Source organism: Contarinia nasturtii, unplaced genomic scaffold (genome assembly GCF_009176525.2).
Source record: "Contarinia nasturtii isolate CC-2019 unplaced genomic scaffold, AAFC_CNas_1.1 Cnas_scaffold_129, whole genome shotgun sequence".
In the NCBI taxonomy this organism is placed as follows: domain Eukaryota; kingdom Metazoa; phylum Arthropoda; class Insecta; order Diptera; family Cecidomyiidae; genus Contarinia; species Contarinia nasturtii.
Genome location: NW_022197486.1, coordinates 470,373 through 488,154, shown reverse-complemented (window position 1 = coordinate 488,154; position 17,782 = coordinate 470,373). Strand labels below are relative to the sequence as shown.

At 32.4% G+C, this 17,782-nt stretch overlaps 2 protein-coding genes across 12 annotated transcripts in view; both read left to right on the top strand.

The window, feature by feature from the left end:
- LOC116348543 (single-stranded DNA-binding protein 3) overlaps nucleotides 1–17,782 on the top strand; it is a 34,005-nt gene that overhangs the window by 10,158 nt on the left and 6,065 nt on the right. For 3 of the 11 annotated variants that reach the window (XM_031779589.1, XM_031779582.1, XM_031779575.1), the window contains 14 exons: nucleotides 1,370–1,504; nucleotides 1,585–1,669; nucleotides 1,750–1,791; nucleotides 1,859–1,945; nucleotides 3,386–3,490; nucleotides 4,675–4,761; nucleotides 4,841–4,889; nucleotides 7,318–7,347; nucleotides 9,946–10,059; nucleotides 10,177–10,289; nucleotides 10,540–10,597; nucleotides 10,689–10,756; nucleotides 10,864–11,044; nucleotides 14,954–15,000. In XM_031779589.1, the coding sequence (XP_031635449.1) occupies nucleotides 1,370–1,504; nucleotides 1,585–1,669; nucleotides 1,750–1,791; nucleotides 1,859–1,945; nucleotides 3,386–3,490; nucleotides 4,675–4,761; nucleotides 4,841–4,889; nucleotides 7,318–7,347; nucleotides 9,946–10,059; nucleotides 10,177–10,289; nucleotides 10,540–10,597; nucleotides 10,689–10,756; nucleotides 10,864–11,044; nucleotides 14,954–15,000 (1,201 nt within the window). Of the gene's footprint in view, nucleotides 1–1,369; nucleotides 1,505–1,584; nucleotides 1,670–1,749; nucleotides 1,792–1,858; nucleotides 1,946–3,385; nucleotides 3,491–4,674; nucleotides 4,762–4,840; nucleotides 4,890–7,317; nucleotides 7,348–9,945; nucleotides 10,060–10,176; nucleotides 10,290–10,539; nucleotides 10,598–10,688; nucleotides 10,757–10,863; nucleotides 11,045–14,953; nucleotides 15,001–16,824; nucleotides 17,263–17,782 lie in introns of those variants that run through there. The other 8 variants (XM_031779642.1, XM_031779636.1, XM_031779604.1 and 5 more) reach the window with 8 other exon arrangements.
- On the top strand, nucleotides 11,053–14,945 carry LOC116348603. Its single transcript, XM_031779657.1, has 3 exons — nucleotides 11,053–11,454; nucleotides 13,677–14,581; nucleotides 14,674–14,945. The coding sequence occupies exons 1-2, from the start codon at nucleotides 11,407–11,409 to the stop codon at nucleotides 14,013–14,015; spliced, it is 387 nt and encodes a 128-aa protein (XP_031635517.1). The 5' UTR covers nucleotides 11,053–11,406; the 3' UTR covers nucleotides 14,016–14,581; nucleotides 14,674–14,945.

Genomic DNA, 17,782 nt, shown 5'->3' with positions numbered 1-17,782 from the left:
GACAGAATTAAAAAATTGAAAAACGACCAATGCAATATAATCAAAGAAGAGAAACAGATGCAAGACTTTTCAAACTATCTCTGTCCCTTAGTTATGACAATCCGACGAATTGGATCGGAAAAACTGACATCGAAAAATTGTTTGATTGATAAATAGCATTGCATAAAATGGATGGCACATTTGAGTATGTGTGACTGTTCAGTCTGTCAATAATATTATATATTAAAAAAAAAAATGTTTCGAACGTTTTATCATGTCCAGAAACATAATATTATTACGTGCAACGATGCATGAGTGCAAAATATTTCCTTCTGAGCGCGCAAAGTAATCCGTTGTGAAGCACATTTGTGAAACATACCAAACCATTGGACAGTCTTGCAGCGCTGACATACGCATGCAAGCATACGGATCGCAATAAAACTCACGAAAAATGTATTTGAAAAAGCAGTACACGAAACGAGCACAGAAACACACATATACACTTACAAAGTGTTCCAAGTGGAATATTTAAACCTCGGTAGCCGCATCGTGCTTATCTCATAGCATTCTGCAAAGCATTTGTAAGTTTATCTCATGCTTTGCATTTCATTCATTCGAATCAAATTGCGCGGGCTCTCTCTTTTTCTTTTCCCATCAAATTATGTACAAGGTATTTGGTTTTGATTTTACCTTTTGCCGTTGTTATTCCCAGCAAAATACACAAAAAATGCGCACACACATCACCTATCTTCTTCAGTTGTTTCATTTCATCTCATTCTCGCAAGCGCGTTGCATCTTCTGTTATTCTTAAATCGTTGGAGCTCAGAAACGCAGCAAAAACGTCAAACTGCCAATAATAACAGTGTACAGAAACCTTTTTCACTAGATGCTATCCGACAAAGGCTATGTGTTAAACGCACGAATTATTCAAAGGCATTCTACTTACTTGGATGCGGTTAATGTTTCCTGGTTGCAACAGAAAAAAGAGAGAGAAAGAGAGATAGTGTGAGTGAGTGAGTGAATGAGAAGGAGAATACAGCAAACCAAAATAAACATCAATTCCTATGGCGATAAACCTATTTTAAGCAGAAAATATTTGCGATCGTTGAAATTGGCTCGTTCAATTGATGAACTGTGCTGTCTTTCTCCCGCTCTTGAAGTCTCAATTTTAGCATCAACAATAAAAAGATGCGTATATCCATCTTCACATATCCAAAATTTTGATCTACGTTGTAAGGATTTAGTAAAATTAGAACTCGATTAAAGAAGCATACATCATTCGTGATTTAACTTTTTTTTCTTCTAGAACTAAACATTTTACTCGATCATATATCGAACATAAAATTATCTAATTTCATCATGTTTTTTTTTTCTTTTATTCCTTCCATAGATTGGCCCTTTATGTGTATGAATATCTACTGCATGTTGGAGCACAAAAAGCCGCACAGACATTTCTATCGGAGATCCGATGGGAGAAAAACATCACACTAGGTGAACCACCTGGATTCCTACATTCCTGGTGGTGGTAAGTACAATACACGAATGCACAAATATTCCGGTGTCAATTAATTTTTATGACTTATTTTCATTTCATGAAATGATCAGTGTATTTTGGGATCTTTATTGTGCGGCACCAGAGAGAAGAGAACAATGTGATCATTCATCCGAAGCAAAAGCGTTTCACGACTATGTAAGTACACTGTTCGATCCAATCGAAAGTGATTTCATTCACATTTAATCAAAATCGATTTTTATTCCGACACAAAACAGGGTTTTGTAAGTTCAGGATACGGCGTAAATGGCATCGGTCACGTAAGTTCAATCATAAATTGAAACAAAATAATTTCAATCAAACATAAAATTCATTTCGTTCGTATAGAATGCTGGACCTGCACCCAGTCCTATCGGTCAACTGCCACCAAATGAAGGAATGCCGGGTGGACCAATGGCACCAAACTTTTTTCCAGTAAGTTTCGCATCGATTTCATTACGATTGACGTAGATGAACATATTTATTTTTCTTGACTGATTTTCTGCAGAACAAAAGGTTTAAAATAAAATGATAAACAAAATAAAAAAAATTGAAGAAACAAAAACGTAAACTAACGAAATTCAAATCTGCAAATTTACACCTTTCTCGAAAGTGAGAGAAAAAGAAACGAAAAATCTTCGAATTTATGTGACATTTGCTTACCATCGTCTAATTAGGAGATTTTACACACACTCACACCCCCTCTTTAATTATTTTATTTCTTCCTCCGCTGCTATGCAATAATGATGTATTTTGAATGAGCGCCCATTTTACCTTTTAATACATTATTCTAATTAGTGAATGTCATTGTTATCTAACCATAGCAAAATCGCATATCACATTTTACATTTGCCCTCCATTTAAATCATTAATCGCACGCCAATTCATATTTCATCCTTTTTGAAATCAGTTTGGAACAAAACAAAAACCTGACAAACGGTAGGATTTTCTATCATCGATATACACTCTTAAGTAAATCATCAACAATCAAATTATAAACGTTGTGAAATTTGTTTGATCAAAACGGCGAAAAGATAAAGCGAAAAAAAATAAAATAATCCAAATATCAATAGTATTGGAAATGTGCTCGAGTTTTGTAGAATCAATCTGAAAAGATGATTTTGGTGAAGATTTTTTTTCGTTTTTTATTTTTATTTTTTTATTAGAACGATAAAAAGAAAACGACAAATTTACGAATTGTATACAATGATTATGCTATGTATAAATATGATTTCTGTTTTTGGTATTTCTGTTTTACTTCTTGCAAATCTCTGTATTCATTCTACAATCTACATTTGTATTTCATGTTATTTATGTTGTGTTTTTTTCTCTGCAATTTTATTAAATGAACTCAACGAAACACCGTGAAAAACAAACCCAACAACAATCATTTATGATATGTTAGTCATTTCAAAAGGAAAATCGCTGAAAATTATTTATAAATCATGTGCCAGCGAGAAAAATTTAAATGTTTCCAAATACTTAGAAGAAAATGACTGAAGCAAGTACAAAATAAATATTTGGAAAATGACTAAAAACCAAAAAAAGAAACATTTTCATTCATTTCTGTATTTGCGAAAAGAAAAAAACCAACTATCCAGAGCAAAATGGACTGTTGAAAAGCAAATATTAATTGCAGAAATAAACTCTGTGCAGTTTTTGATGCAGTATCAAAGTAACATTTTTTTTTTTTTTTTTTTTTAAAAAAAGAGAGACGTTTTACGTTTTGAATAGTTCGTTATTGGATATCGGTGTTGTGTTTCAGTTTCTTTTTTTTTACGGTGTTCTGTTTGTTCGTTTGTTTGACTGTTTGTATGTCTTTGTCGTGTTTGTACATTTTTTCCGTTTTTTGTTGCATATATGTGTATTTCACAGAATTCTACATTGAGACCATCACCGCCAACACACCCAACAAGTCAGCAGTCTCCGCATCCACAGCCACCATCTTCGCATAATCAATTGATGTCCGGTCAGGTACAGGTTAGTTTTTGGTTGGTGTTCGGTTGTAAATAAAACAACACAAAAACAAATGAATATTGAACTGAGGAATCTTCAAAAAAAATCGAGAAAGAGAGAGAGAAAGAAAATCTGATTCTAGCCTTGTTTCGATCTTCGATACGGACTCAATAGAATGAATGCATTTTTGCAACAACTACAACAATAACATCGAATCAGTCACTTCACATTCACGTTCTCCTCCTGATCTGCCCTCTTCCATTTCCAATCATTTTTGTAACTCTCAATCATTTTATGTTTTTTAGAAGTTTGTTGCACGAATTTAAAAAAAATCGAATATGCCTGCCATTTTCTATTAATTTTGCACAGTATCACAATTGCATCTATATGTTTACACGTTTTGATGCCCATTCTATTGCGAATATTTAGTTTACCGCAGCAGCAAATCTTTCTTCGATATTTGATTCAATCGTTTATGAAAGTATTTATCCCAAAGTAAATGTCACACTCACCAAAACAATATCGCAAGCGATTTAATTGATTCTCTTTGTTAATTCTCAAATCAGTTGCAATCAATGTGAACAACGAACGAATAATAAAACGAACAAATCTCTGTTATTTTAGCTTAAGTTTTGATTTCGAACATTTTTAATGTTTGTAAAAAATGTGTATACATCTCATTTTTGAGGCAATTGAAAAATCATTTCTTTTTTTTTTTAAATCATTGTTTAAATGTTTCTCATTTAATTTAATTGTAATGTAATTTGATGTCGTATTTTCTTAACTTCAATTAAGCCAATGTGTTTTCCCGTTCGCTTTTTTCTTTTGAAATGTGTTTTATTGTGGTCATTTTTTCTCATTTTTCTTTATTTGGGTGTTGGTATCAAAGTTAAGATAATTTATTTAGATCGAAAAATGATCGGCCAAAGACACAATTTATTGGCAATACGACGGTTGATAGATGTTCTTGATGTGATGATTTGAATCGAGATCAAATGTATGCAGAGAAGTTTTAAATTTTAAATGAATTACCACGAATTTTCACTATTTCAAGACGAAGATGAAAATCAAACAATAATTTTTTTCGACAAACAAAATATTGAATAAATTAAAACCATGTTAGATTAAATTAATTAAAATCGCTATTGACAATGTACTGTGAATGTGCCTGAATTATGAAAAAAATTACGTTGATTTTTTGTTTGTAGTCGTTTATGGGAGCGCCTCGGTATCCATCCGGACCTAGAGGACCTGGCGTTCGAATGCCACAAGGAATTGGTAACGAATTCAATGGAGTAAGTATGAGCTACCGATGGTCAAGTTTTCATCCATTTAAAATGCAATTCCATTTATAAATAATGTGCTACTTTACAGCCACCCGGACAACCAATGATGCCAAATAGTATGGATCCAACACGGCAAGGTATTTTTTAAGATCATTTATCTCTTTTTTCATCAATCGATTTAAATTCTGTTGAATTGAATCGATTTGTTTACTTCTCTTATCGTTTTTCTTTTTGTATGAATTAGATGATTGGCTTTGTTTTTCTTTTCGAAAATTTAAGACAAAAATCCCCATCAAAATTCCGATAAAAACATAAATTAACGAAAACTAATAAAAGCAAACAAGTTTAATTGACGAAAAAAAAAAACACAAAAAAATATTTCCATTTGCAATATTGTTTCGTTAATTGTAGTTTTATGTTTTTTTTTTTTAAATTGAAATTCGTAAATGTTTCACAGATTTTATTATTGAATATATTTTTCTTTTTAAAAATATAATAGTTATTCTTGTTGTTTCTCTCAAAGTAATGACACATTTTAGCTTATAATAATTAAAGTGAACGAAAAGAATACGAAACAAGAAAACGCTGAGTTAGGGAAATGAAATAACATATGTCCATAAAGTTTTGGCAGTAAATTCAGGCGTTTATTGCGCCACATAAACAAAATCAAAAATATCAACCAATGCACACGGCACGTTCATCAGTACCTCGGGACTACTATCAAACTCAATTCGATGAAATACATCCATTCGCGGAGACGTACAAATTGGATTTACGAAAAAGTGTCTCAAATGGTTGTGGCGGCTAAGTTCAAAACAAATTTCGCATGTGTCTAAAGATGAACCCATCTGCCTACGAACCATATATTGTGTTTCATGGACTTAGTATGAAGAGAAAGTACCGAAAACCGGGTTGGTCAAGCAAAAATTCGTTTTTGGTGATTTTTATGGTTACAGCACATCAAAATTTGAACCAAAACAATAGATTTAGACCCGGTCATTAGGAATCAGCAAAATAAGTAATGAAAAAATTCAATAGGGTGTCAAAAATTGGGTATTTACTTCACCTCATAGCATTTTGCACTGAAAAATTCATCATTTTGGACAGTGAAACATTCATCGCTATGTCGAACCACGAATCAAGTGCAAGTGGTTTCTTTTGCATTGATTATGTTAGGGCACTACTATATAAGGCTAGAGACGTCGACAAACCGAACTTTGATAAAGGCGTGTTTGTATGGTAGGATCTTCTTTGGAAGGTGTTTTAGAGCCAATATTCGAGAATTTGGTGCTGAAACGTAAGGTAAAACCTCCATTACATGCTCCATTATCAACCAATTGTTGTTGAAATCGATAGAATTCATTGAGAACTATCTGATTTAACACAAAATTTTGGTTTGCAAGCAGAAAAAACCACAATAATGGCTCACTTCTTAAAATATGACATTTCCGTGAAAAAAGGACTATCTGTTTAACTTCACAAAAAGACACCAAATTAATTATTTCTCGTCTGTTTTTGGATGTAAGTTATGGGCGAAGGTCCAAAATACTTGAAACAAGCAACAATTAGCGGGAAGGTTCGAGAGAAAGTTGAAAGAAATCGACATATTGGTCCGCCAAAGCATGATTTTGAAGGTTCGACGCATACTGAGAAAAATCGAAGACAATGGCCCGTTCAGTGTAAGGTGAATGTGCTATTCGTAACCCAATGAAGAAGAATAATTACCAATAAAAAAGAATTTAATATTGTATGTTTGTTGTTCAAATGGCGAACATCTGAATTTACTGTCAAGACTTTATGGACATATGTTATATCGCGTACGATCAAATGAAAACACATAAATTAATGCATTTTATATTTATTTGTAAAAATTATGGAATTGTAAACCATTGTTTTTTCGACTAAGTAGACTAAAACTAATTCAAGCGAATAGACTTTTTTCTGCCTTCTTTTAACTAGTTACTAACGAACATAACGAATATATTTCACGTAATCGTTTTCACGATAACTATCGTCGCTGTTTGTGACTATAAATTATTTCTCGTATTTGATATCCGACACTCCTTCTATTTTCCCAACCAACTGTTTTAAATGCCATTGAAAAAAGACACTAATGAATGGATTTGGGCCTTCAATATTCACAATTCATATGGGAAAATAACTACAAAAATATTATTTAAAAAGCATCATGAGATAAAGTTTCAACTATTCACTTCTAAGAATAAATAATATTCGTTCGATTTTCTCAATCTCTGAAATTAAAAAAAAAAAATCGTCCTACTTTCACTTCGAATTAGTTGGATTATTTTGGCCGAACAGCATATGATTGACGACCGAATTTTTCGATTCGAAAAATATTGTGTATGGCCTTTCGGTTTTAAAAATATAAATGTACAAAGAGATATTGGTATGTCAGTTGCTGTCATGCAACGGGACACAAAAAAAGTTAGTGTGTTGTTGTTTAATTCCAGAACGAGAAGAGAGACATAGAGAGAGCATACCAAAAACAAATGCATATCGAAGACACTATAATAAGACATCTTATCTCTTTTTCCTATTTTATAGGTGAAGCTGGCGATTTTGTAGCATGGCAAGGTAGGCAATTATATGTGTCGCTTGTCAGCTGCCTCTATGAATTTTACTTAGATTTTTTTTCCTCTTAATTATTGTTTTTTATTTATTCACAATTTTTGTTTTTAATTTTATACTTCTCGCTTTACTTTTTCATTTTCGTTCGAATTAAAAAATAAAAACAAACACACACCAAATGGAAACCACAAGCAAATGGTTTTTCCTCTATTATCTCCATTGACATTTTTACTGTAACCTTAATAATTTTCCCACAATATACATTAATCATTTATCAAAAAGATTTTTTGTTTAAGCAAAAAAAAAGAAGATATTTAATTCACTGCGCAACATTATATATTATATGCACATATGCAATATTTATTAAAAAAGCAATCTCTTACCATTTAGGTGTGAGAAGAGAAAAAATGCGTTTGTGAGAGTCGATTTTCTTTGCATCTGAAAATTGATCTGAATGTTTTGAACACTATCACTTCTCATTTCGAGCCACTAGCATACACATGTTTTGGCCTGTAATTTATCAACAAAATTAAACAGATATAAAAATTGCACTCAAAATTAAAAGTGTCTCGGTTAAATATCTCTCAATTTTTGGAAATTTCCCTTGGAAACAAACAAAAAAACACAATCTTGGTATGCTGTAGCATGAATCATAGTACTGCATTCACTCTATCTGTCAGACGCATGAAAATCGCATAAATTCGTTTCAAATGGATCTTCAGTGGATATACCATGAATAATTTCATCTGAATTGGAAATAACAATCTATATTCATTTTTATAATTTCATTTATTTGGTTTGATTGGTTTCATTTCACTCATTCTTTTTTTTTCATTTTAACAAAAAAAATTGCATATTGTTCTTGTTGTTCTTCGCTCTCAAACCCAAAATTCATTAAAATTCGAAGTAAAAAGGTTAGGTATTTGGAAAGAAAATTTTGCATTAAAATCGAAATTATTGTATCGAATCAATTATTGATTGGCATTTAATAAGAAAACACATAAATAATTACCGAATTGGAAATGAAGTTTGAAGTTGAAATGGATGAAATGAGATGAGAGTAAGAAACCAGTTTTGCGCTCGCCACTGAAATGCATTGGCATTACAATTGAGGACGCGATAGATGTTTACTATTGCACTAATCGCATTTTGGTTGCAGGAACCATGATTTTCTTCTTTTTTACATTTTCTTGAAACAGAAGCAAAATGTTCGCACTTGTTCAAAAAATCGTGAAGAAAATTAGGGCAGTGTTTCACTTGTTTCAGCACATCTGTGTATGAACATCAGAAACGCAATTGCTTGTTAATGTCAGTCAATGCTTTATGATAGAACATTCTTTTACATGGTATTGGACCATTGATATTGAATCATTATATGAATAAATAATTTTGTATCATAAAATATTGTCTGCCGTTAGCTAATGGCTGTTGTCCACCGGAAAATACCTCGAAATAATGTTGCATCAGTATGAGCTTGTCGTTTGATTATTATTATTATTTCTTTGCTTTCTTCATTTTGTACTTTTCAAAGTCTTTGCTACACTAATCGCTAGCGAGAATATCAAAAAGATGATGAATATGTTTGCAATTCTTTGTACTGTGTTCTCATAATAATTTTTTTCTATCTATGAGTATGAGTTCGAGAAAAGAGTTTTTTTTACGTTCGTCAATAATAGTAATTGAATATGATACACAGCATCTATAATGAATGCTCGAGTAAAACCATAATTTTAAAATAAATTAGCATGTTCATGCTGTTTTTCCTAATAATCAATCGAAATAAAACTCATTTCCTTCTCAATTATTCCCATTATTTATAAAATTGGTGCGAAATATACATATGAACACACAGAAGTTTGCAGAGTATTCATAGTAATTGTATTTAAATCGTGTATGTTTCATATTTATCTAACTGCTTGCGCACTTATCATTAATTTTTTTTCTCTAAATCAAATCATTTTCACAATAAAATGTTATTAAGTACTGTGATATAAAACTGCTGCATTTGATTAGTGTGTCAATGAGACTTTGAATTAATAATTTTCTAACATTCTGTTACTGTCTAACGCATAGAATTCGCTCAATATTCGACTTTATGGTATTTCTTTTTCGTTTTCATGAGTGTTTATGGCCAGATAATGGACATGATTAGAAACAAATTTTGCATGTTTTGTATTCACGCACTGTTTGGAGTTTACCATTATGATTTTTGTATTTATTTACATTCATTTTTGTCAGAAATCATAAGTATTGGTTAATTTTTATGTTCAAAAATGTATCCATAAGTAGCAAATTGGCGAATATGCACACACATTTCTGTGGTTTATTTAAATTAAAATATCGCCCATTTCATCCGTACCATTGAGCAATGTTTTTGATTTTTACCTCATTTAATCCTGTTTGTAATGCCATAAAATGTTATCATTTTATTCATGAATGTTCATGTAGGACACCTTTTTTTTCAATATATAATTATGCATAATAAACATTTTGATGTAAAAGATATCAAGATAAAAAAAATTACTATACCAAATTATTGCAATCGATAATTTACATTTTATCGCAATTTTTCCATTTTTCTTTTAATTTTTTTCTGCTGTAAAGGCGGTCCAGGCATTGGACCAATCAATCCACGAATGAATCCACCAAGAGGCCCTTCTATCGGCGGTCCCATACCAGGAGCTTATGGTCCAGGAGGTATGCGTGGACCACCACCAGGTAATCATAAAATTCCGAACGATTTTATTAGTGTCGTGTATTGAGGTTGTCTTAGCAACGCTCACTCGCATCTTTATTAGATTTCAAAACGTTTTAATTGCATATGAAATTGTATAGGTGCACCAGGAATGCCACCAGGAATGGGAATGTCAAGTGGAGGACGACCGCAGTGGCAACCAAATACGTCAACACCTATGAACTACTCATCATCGTCACCAGGAAACTATGGTGTAAGTGAAAGATTTACTATTCAAATCGCAATTGAAGATATGAATCGTTGCGGAGAAAAAGTAGCTCTTATTTTCCTCCAAATTATACTGCAACATGAAGTTTTTTTCACACGGTTTATTTCTTGTAATACAACGATTAAACTATTCATAAAAAACTTTATGTTGCAGTATTATTTGGAGAAAAATAAGAGCTACTTTTCTCCGCAACGATTCATAATTGAATGTTTTTTTTTTTCAAATTTAAATGTAGGGTCCTCCGGGAGGTGGTCCGCCAGGACCGGGTACGCCGATAATGCCTTCACCTCAAGGTTAGTTCAATGATACATTGTTTCACATCAATTTATGAATTTTATATGAACGAATTTGAACAATTTGTGTGTGTGTGCATTTCATTTACAGATTCGTCAAATTCTGGTGGGGATAATATGTACACATTAATGAAACCAGCTGGTGGAAATATGGGCGGTGTAAGTGTAGCATAATGAAAAATATGCTGTCAAGTTTATATCTGTAAAATAATTGACTAATTGAAATGAAATTTATACGAACAAAAAAACAACAACTACAAAAACAGCAGATGAATGAATTCAAACAAGAGTTTCCAATGGGTTCGAGTGGTGATGGAAATCCGATGGGTCCGATGGGAGGTCCAAATTCAATGGGAAATGTACTTAATGGCAACGATTTAGATGGCATGAAAAATTCACCAGCCAACGGAGCCGGACCAGGAACTCCTAGAGAAGATAGCGGCAGTGGTATTGGCGATTCTTTTTTTTCGATTATTTGTTGATTATTTTGGATTATCGTCATTCATGCATTAATTCTAATATGTATACATACTATGAGATTGCCAAATGACGATGATGAAAACAGAATGTATGTAAGATAGAAAGAGGGACTGTGTGTCTGGGCGAATGAATGAGTGAGCGAGTGATTACATATTGAAAATCATTAATATGTAAGACAAAACATACAATAGAAACAAAAGTCACGGCAGCAAAATGATTTGCTGATGAAAATTGAGATTTGGTAGTGGTACACAAGGAATCAATGTTGTACACACAGTAGCATTGTATCGGAACAACGTCACAGCGGTAACGACAATATGGCGTAGCGAATGGACAATACTACGAGAACAGTAGCAACGACAAAAGATCACATTCGGGTAAGCATATTCAAATGTATTGTATTGTGTTATTGAAAACTGCGTTGACATAAATTTGGTATTGGTATTGTGTATGGCGCGCATTTACCAAAATCAAATACGCACCTGTGTGTGTGTGTGTTTATTTTTGCCGGCATCACACATTCTGAACAGAATTAGAACGGAATTAAACGAGAAAACCAAAAGAAAATAAAATGTCTTACATCCGTAAGATGAACTTTTTCGCACTGTAATCCACAACATGCATTTATTACATATCTTTTACCGTAAATATGAATTCATGAGAAAACTGAATATGATTTAAATTTTGCGATACAAATAATTTTGATAGACTTTTCAATGTCTGTATGATATCGTAATCATGTGAAAATTTGCAGATGTTATTTTCTTCACAAGAAGCTAACATTCTGAAAGTTTGAAGAAATTTTAATACAATTGAGTGGTACCTTATATACAAAATTTTCGTTTTTGAGCACAAAATCCAAAATTTTGCTCGGAAGGTACCCCTTTTATGCATTGAATTGTCTTCAAACTCTTGAAATTGTATTTTTGTATGATGAAAATAACCTGTGCAAAATTTCAGCTCATTACGATATCATACAGGCATGGCTTTCATACAAAAATCCAACTTTTTTGAAATTTTTGAATGAAAAGTGTCTCGAAATATATTTTTATCGCAAAACTAACGTCATATTCGGTTTTCTCGTACCCAAAAACCCCCCAATACACATTTTTGAGTGTTTAATTATACATTAAATATCACTTTTGGAAGAAAAAATGAATTTTTCCCATGGATGGCCATGGGCATCACACCAGACATGACACTTCACTCTGTCAACCAAAGTCGCTCAAAATCTAATGGTTTCTATTCCTCGGCACCCCCAATCATCCTGTGAAGTCAGAAGAGTCTTTGAATTACTTTTCTTGTTTGAAAGTTATCGTGTTAACAAATTTTTGTGTACAGCGTACAGGGTACGCACATACATTCGGACGTCGAAAAAACGCTAGATTCGTGTTCCCTGGCCCCAAAAACACCCAGAAAACACATTTTTGATGGGTGTTAATTTTTCGACCGATTCCAATACTTTACCTTACACACTAGGTGTGTGCGGAAAAGTAAAAAATTATTTTCCAAGTCATTGTGCATTTACAATCATAAAAAAATAAAAGGTGTGTGTATTTTTTGTTGGTAAATTCAATTTTGTGTTGTGCTTGAGCATTCAATTTGAATTTCATAATTGTGGTTTTCAAGCATTTTATTGCGTATTTTGTGAATGTAGCGGTACTTTTGTGCACATTCAAATGCAACAAATTCGAACATTCTGAACCGAATTAGAACAAAATCAAATAAAGAGGCTTACGTACGCAAGCTGACTTTTCCGCATGGAACCGAAATTTTGGGAATTTCTTGTGCCAAAAAACCCCCCACTATACATTCTTTCAACGTTCAAATTGAAAGAATATCATTTTAAGGCATTTTTCTCATAAGTGCCTCTTCAGAGTCTAAGTTTTACATCGATCAATCAATGTCGTTGAAAATTTGACCAGATCTATTCATTGTAATGCTCAATCATCCCGTAAAGTCAGATTTTAAATTTCATGTCTGAGCACGAAACCATCGTGTCACCAAAATGGTTGAAAAATGATCAAAAAAGTAAAATGTATGAATTGTGGGTACTCCATTCGGACCAAAAAAAATTACACCGGTCAACAGATATTGCTCAAAAACTAATCAGCACGTCTCCTAGTAGTCCCAAATCATCCTGCAAAGTCAGAATTTGAATTGAGTTTTTGGAAGAAGACTTATCGCGGTAACAAAAAAAAGGAGCCACAGGACACAGGACACAGGACACAGGTCACAGGACACATCACACACAGCGACGCACATTAATATGCCCCAAAATCATCTCCAATCGTGTTTTTTTTGTTTCATTTCGAAAAAGAGAAAAAGTGTGTGTGTATTTTTTTTGTAAATTCAATTCTGTGTTGCGCCATTTACATTGAACATTTGATGCACGGTACACCGTTTGCTACGTAGCTTAACTTCTATTGTCGTAAAGCATGTTTTTACGTGTTTTGTGCATGTAGCGGTACTTTTGTGCGTGCATTACTTTCGAAGGCAACAACATTATCTTTTCGCTTTTTCGATTCATAAACAATTTTTCGGCATAAAGTTTATTCCAAATGCGATTCTAAGATGTTTCATTTTTTGATCCGAACAGGGCCTGTCCAAGCAAGTGGTTAGCAATGGAAGAAGATATGACAGTGAACAGCAGCAAAATGCTGATGGAGATGGAGAAGCACGTAGGAGATTTAGATTTTTAAATTTAGTTGATGTTCGTCAGGCACCCATTGTGCCAGAGTCATCAAGGTTTAATCGATTGAGATTGGCACAACGTAGAAAAATAAATCAACAATTATTACAACCACCGGCTCAAGCATTGCCATCATCGTACAGCAGTGATGAAGAACAAATTAATTTCGAAAATGCTGTGCCAACAATAGAGATATCAGATGACGAACAATTGCCAGAGAACCAGTTCCAAGTCCAATCAGTTTAAGCGGTGGATCTGTGTTAGCGATGACAGTGATAGCGAATCGATAGATGATGAACCAGTTCTAAGTCCCATCAGTTTGTCAGATAGCGATGACACTGATAGCGAACCGAAAGCCAAATGGACTCGGCTTACAACAACCGAAGTGGTGGTGGTACCAGCAAGATATTCAACACGACCACAAACAATTGCATCAACATCTCGTGCACGTTCACCACCGATAGCTCAGCAGCAACAACAACAACAACAACAGCCACAAACAGCACTTGTTCATACGAAAATAAACCGTCGCAAGGGAGAGGTCATTCCTGCAAATATGGAACAATTCACCGTGAAAATGACGTTAAACCAGTTTCTGAGGGAGAACGAACATGACAAAGGCCAACTTACCCACGAAAGAAAAACGTGAAGCATTTAAAAATGAATTGAATGCTCAAAGCCAAGAGTTTATACACCCGTTCGATGCACGGAAATATTTTTATTCGCTTAGAACAAGTCGCCAAACAGTCAGCAATGAGCGATATCCTTTGGATGACGATTTTGCGTTAAAACTGACATAATAAAAAGGATCGGTAGGGTTTTGTTTTTCAATTTTTTTTTCGTTTTGCCCTTTTGTTTTTTATAAAAAAATATCTGAATTACATTGTAAATTTTGTATCGTTAGTTTCGTAGTTTGCCACAACTGTCCAATGGCCCCAAATATTGTTCTCAAAACTCCAAAGAAATGGACGATGAAAGTGCATCACAGTCGTCGAAAGAAAATTTCTTCTCTCTTCCACAGAATCGCGATTACCACTACCAAATCTCAATTCGTTCAAGATAATTGCTTGATGCTAACAGCATATTTCATTCCGAATTATTTCACATTTTTATTGATTATTTTCGATTATTTGTCGATTATTTTAAATTATTTGAATTCTTTTTTTTTGTGATTCTCCCCTTAGGTATTGGTGATTATAATCTAGGGAGTTTCGGTGGGCCTGGAGAAAATGTAAGTTTCATTTGAACACTAGCCAAATTAGCAATCTCGCAAACAAATTATTTCTTATATCTCCACAACAACAAAAACACACACTCCAAACACTATAAATTATACCACAATACGCCAATTGAATTAATTCAAATTTTCTATGTCCATCATGACATGCACACACTGTTAATAACTATATCTCTAATGTCTCTTCTTTTATTTTATTTTATTTTTTTTTACTTTACTGTTTTGATTTTTTTAATTGTATGGAACGATAATTCTGTTTTCTCGATTTTGTACGGGTTTATTTTTCTTTGATTTTATCTCTATTTATGCGCGAGTTACCAAAATTCATCGCTACTCATTTGCTATTGTATTTGATTGTTCTGTTCAAAAATTGGAAATTTCTATGTCCAGGATCAATTCGAATTCCTCTTAATAAATGTGTATAATTTGCATTAATTTTTCCTTGTTCATGTCTTAAAACGATAAACTAAAATTCACCAAATGATTTCTTTTTTATAAGTAAAAAAACAAACAAACAAACAAATCGGTTGTACAATCAAAAGCCAATAAAATATTTGTTGTAAACTAATAACAAAGAACGAAAAATAAAAATAGTTGAGAGGGCAAACGAGGTTTTACAGTAGTATGTAAAGATCGGAAGGCGGGTAAATGCCAAACACTTTTAAGAGAATTTACATCTATTTTAAATATGTGTAAAGTCTCTTTTATATTGTAAGGCCGATATAGTTCCAATTGTTTTTCGAAATCAGTATCAAAACTCAGTACTACACATGTGCCTTATTTGTTTGATTTTTCTTTTAGAAAAAAATGCGATGAAGCGATGACTTTGAAAGTGTCTTTGCGTTAAGTTCCAACAGCTAAACTGATTTAACGGTGCTTTTTGCGAACGAAACCTAAATTATTCGAATGAAAATTTATTTCGATATAAAATGTCAACGCCTTTTTCGTATTTATAAAAAGAAAAAGAAAAAAATGACGGCCAATGTTGCTTGAATTCTTTGATTAACGTTAATGCAAAGTGATCATGCATGTATGAAATCGGTAACGCAGACAAAATATAACATTATTTACGATTGAACTAAATAGTAATGAGACACGGCAAACTGAATAAAATCATGATTGAATTCGATTTTAATTTCATTTTTTATTCTTTCTCGATTTAACGCAAATAAATTATGATCATTATGTTTCGAAATCATAACTGTGTTACCGATATCTGTTGCTGAAGTGTGTTCACTGGACTTTTCACTGCAATTTTCTATAATAACATATTGATCTAATATTTAACAAAATCTGGCTTAGATTTGAAATTCGCTTTTATTCTCTAAATTAGAACATAAAGTTTGTGATTGATTTTGCTTATTTAATTTGTTTTGCCACAGGCAAAAATACTTGCAACATCTTAAACATAAATAGAATTTCCGCTCTGTTGATGAACAAGAACGTCATAATTTTCTTTCCAAAGTTTCCAAGTAAAAATAAAACAACTACAAAAATAACCATAAATCCAAACAATTTGTTTGTTCAAATCGGTCCAAATGATAATATTCAAATCCAATTTGAAATCGACAAATTCAAAAATACACCAAACCAAAAAGCTTAGCCAAAAGCCAACATCTACATACATCTCTTTTTTCTGTTGAAAATTCTATCTTTTTTTTTAATCAATGCTCATAAAAAATATTTTTTTTTTGCTGTAGCTTGATCAATTTTCGCAAAACAAATGAAGCAAACACATAAAAAAAAATCTGGATTTTTCGATAACTTTTATTTACTAAAACCAACTTATGTCTTCCAACAATTTTTTCTTTTTCATAGTTTTATTGCTGAATTTCGCACACACATACTCACAAACTCACACGAATCGAAAAACAACAATCCCTCCTTGAGAAAAGAAAGTAGAAATCAGTTAGAAAGCATTACAGCCAAAATTACTTAAACGAAAAAAAAAAAAAACAAAAAGATGAGAGTTATTTGAATTATGAACAAAGAGACAGTACAAGCCAAACAAATTACAAATGTTCAAGTGAAATGAAAATGGAGCGCACAATATTCTAAAATTCTTTTTGTATAAAAAAGGGCAAATCAAACAGACAAAATCGAAAAAATTGTTTAGATTCATTTTTTAGAAAAAGAAAAAATAACGCAAAAATTTAGAGCTGATTTCGAAAATGTCGAAAAATGAAATAAATAAGCATATTTACGAAGACGTATATAAGTCAGTTTTACAAAAAAAAAAAAAAAAAAAAAAACAAATTGATGTGAAAACGAAAGAAAAAGCATCCAATCGAATTGAAGATCAAATTTTTGGAATATATTAAACTAAACATTGATATCATCCAAAACCACACAAACAACATACACACACAAACACAAACACAAACGCACCGCATCAAATTAAGCACCGTGCCCAAAATGACTTGTTTGCAATTTAACAATAAAAAAAAACACAACATAAACAATTTCTTCAAATTCTCAATTTATTTCAATGAACCATGAGAGCGACGTGAAAAAACTTGACATCAGCGCCAGTCCCTCATAACTAAAAATGGTACAAATTCGCAATAGATGGCGCTTATAAATCGACAAACACGCTTACATTTTATTAGAAGAAAAATGAAAAATATTGAAATATTCTAGTGCTTCTTTTGTTTTCAATTGTTTTTAATGAATTATAGAAAATATCAAATGTGATATTTGTTGTTTCGATATGTCGAAAATGTTGTATTGGTTGATTGTCAAAATGCACAGAATTTTTCGGGAAGAAATTTGTTTA

What these genes read in the sequence shown, in the direction of transcription:
- LOC116348603 (XM_031779657.1), top strand. Translation starts at nt 11,407, where the DNA reads ATGGACAATACTACGAGAACAGTAGCAACGACAAAAGATCACATTCGG. An exon ending in CGACAAAAGATCACATTCGG is followed by an intron (nt 11,455 to 13,676) that starts GTAAGCATATTC and finishes TGATCCGAACAG; the next exon opens with GGCCTGTCCAAGCAAGTGGT.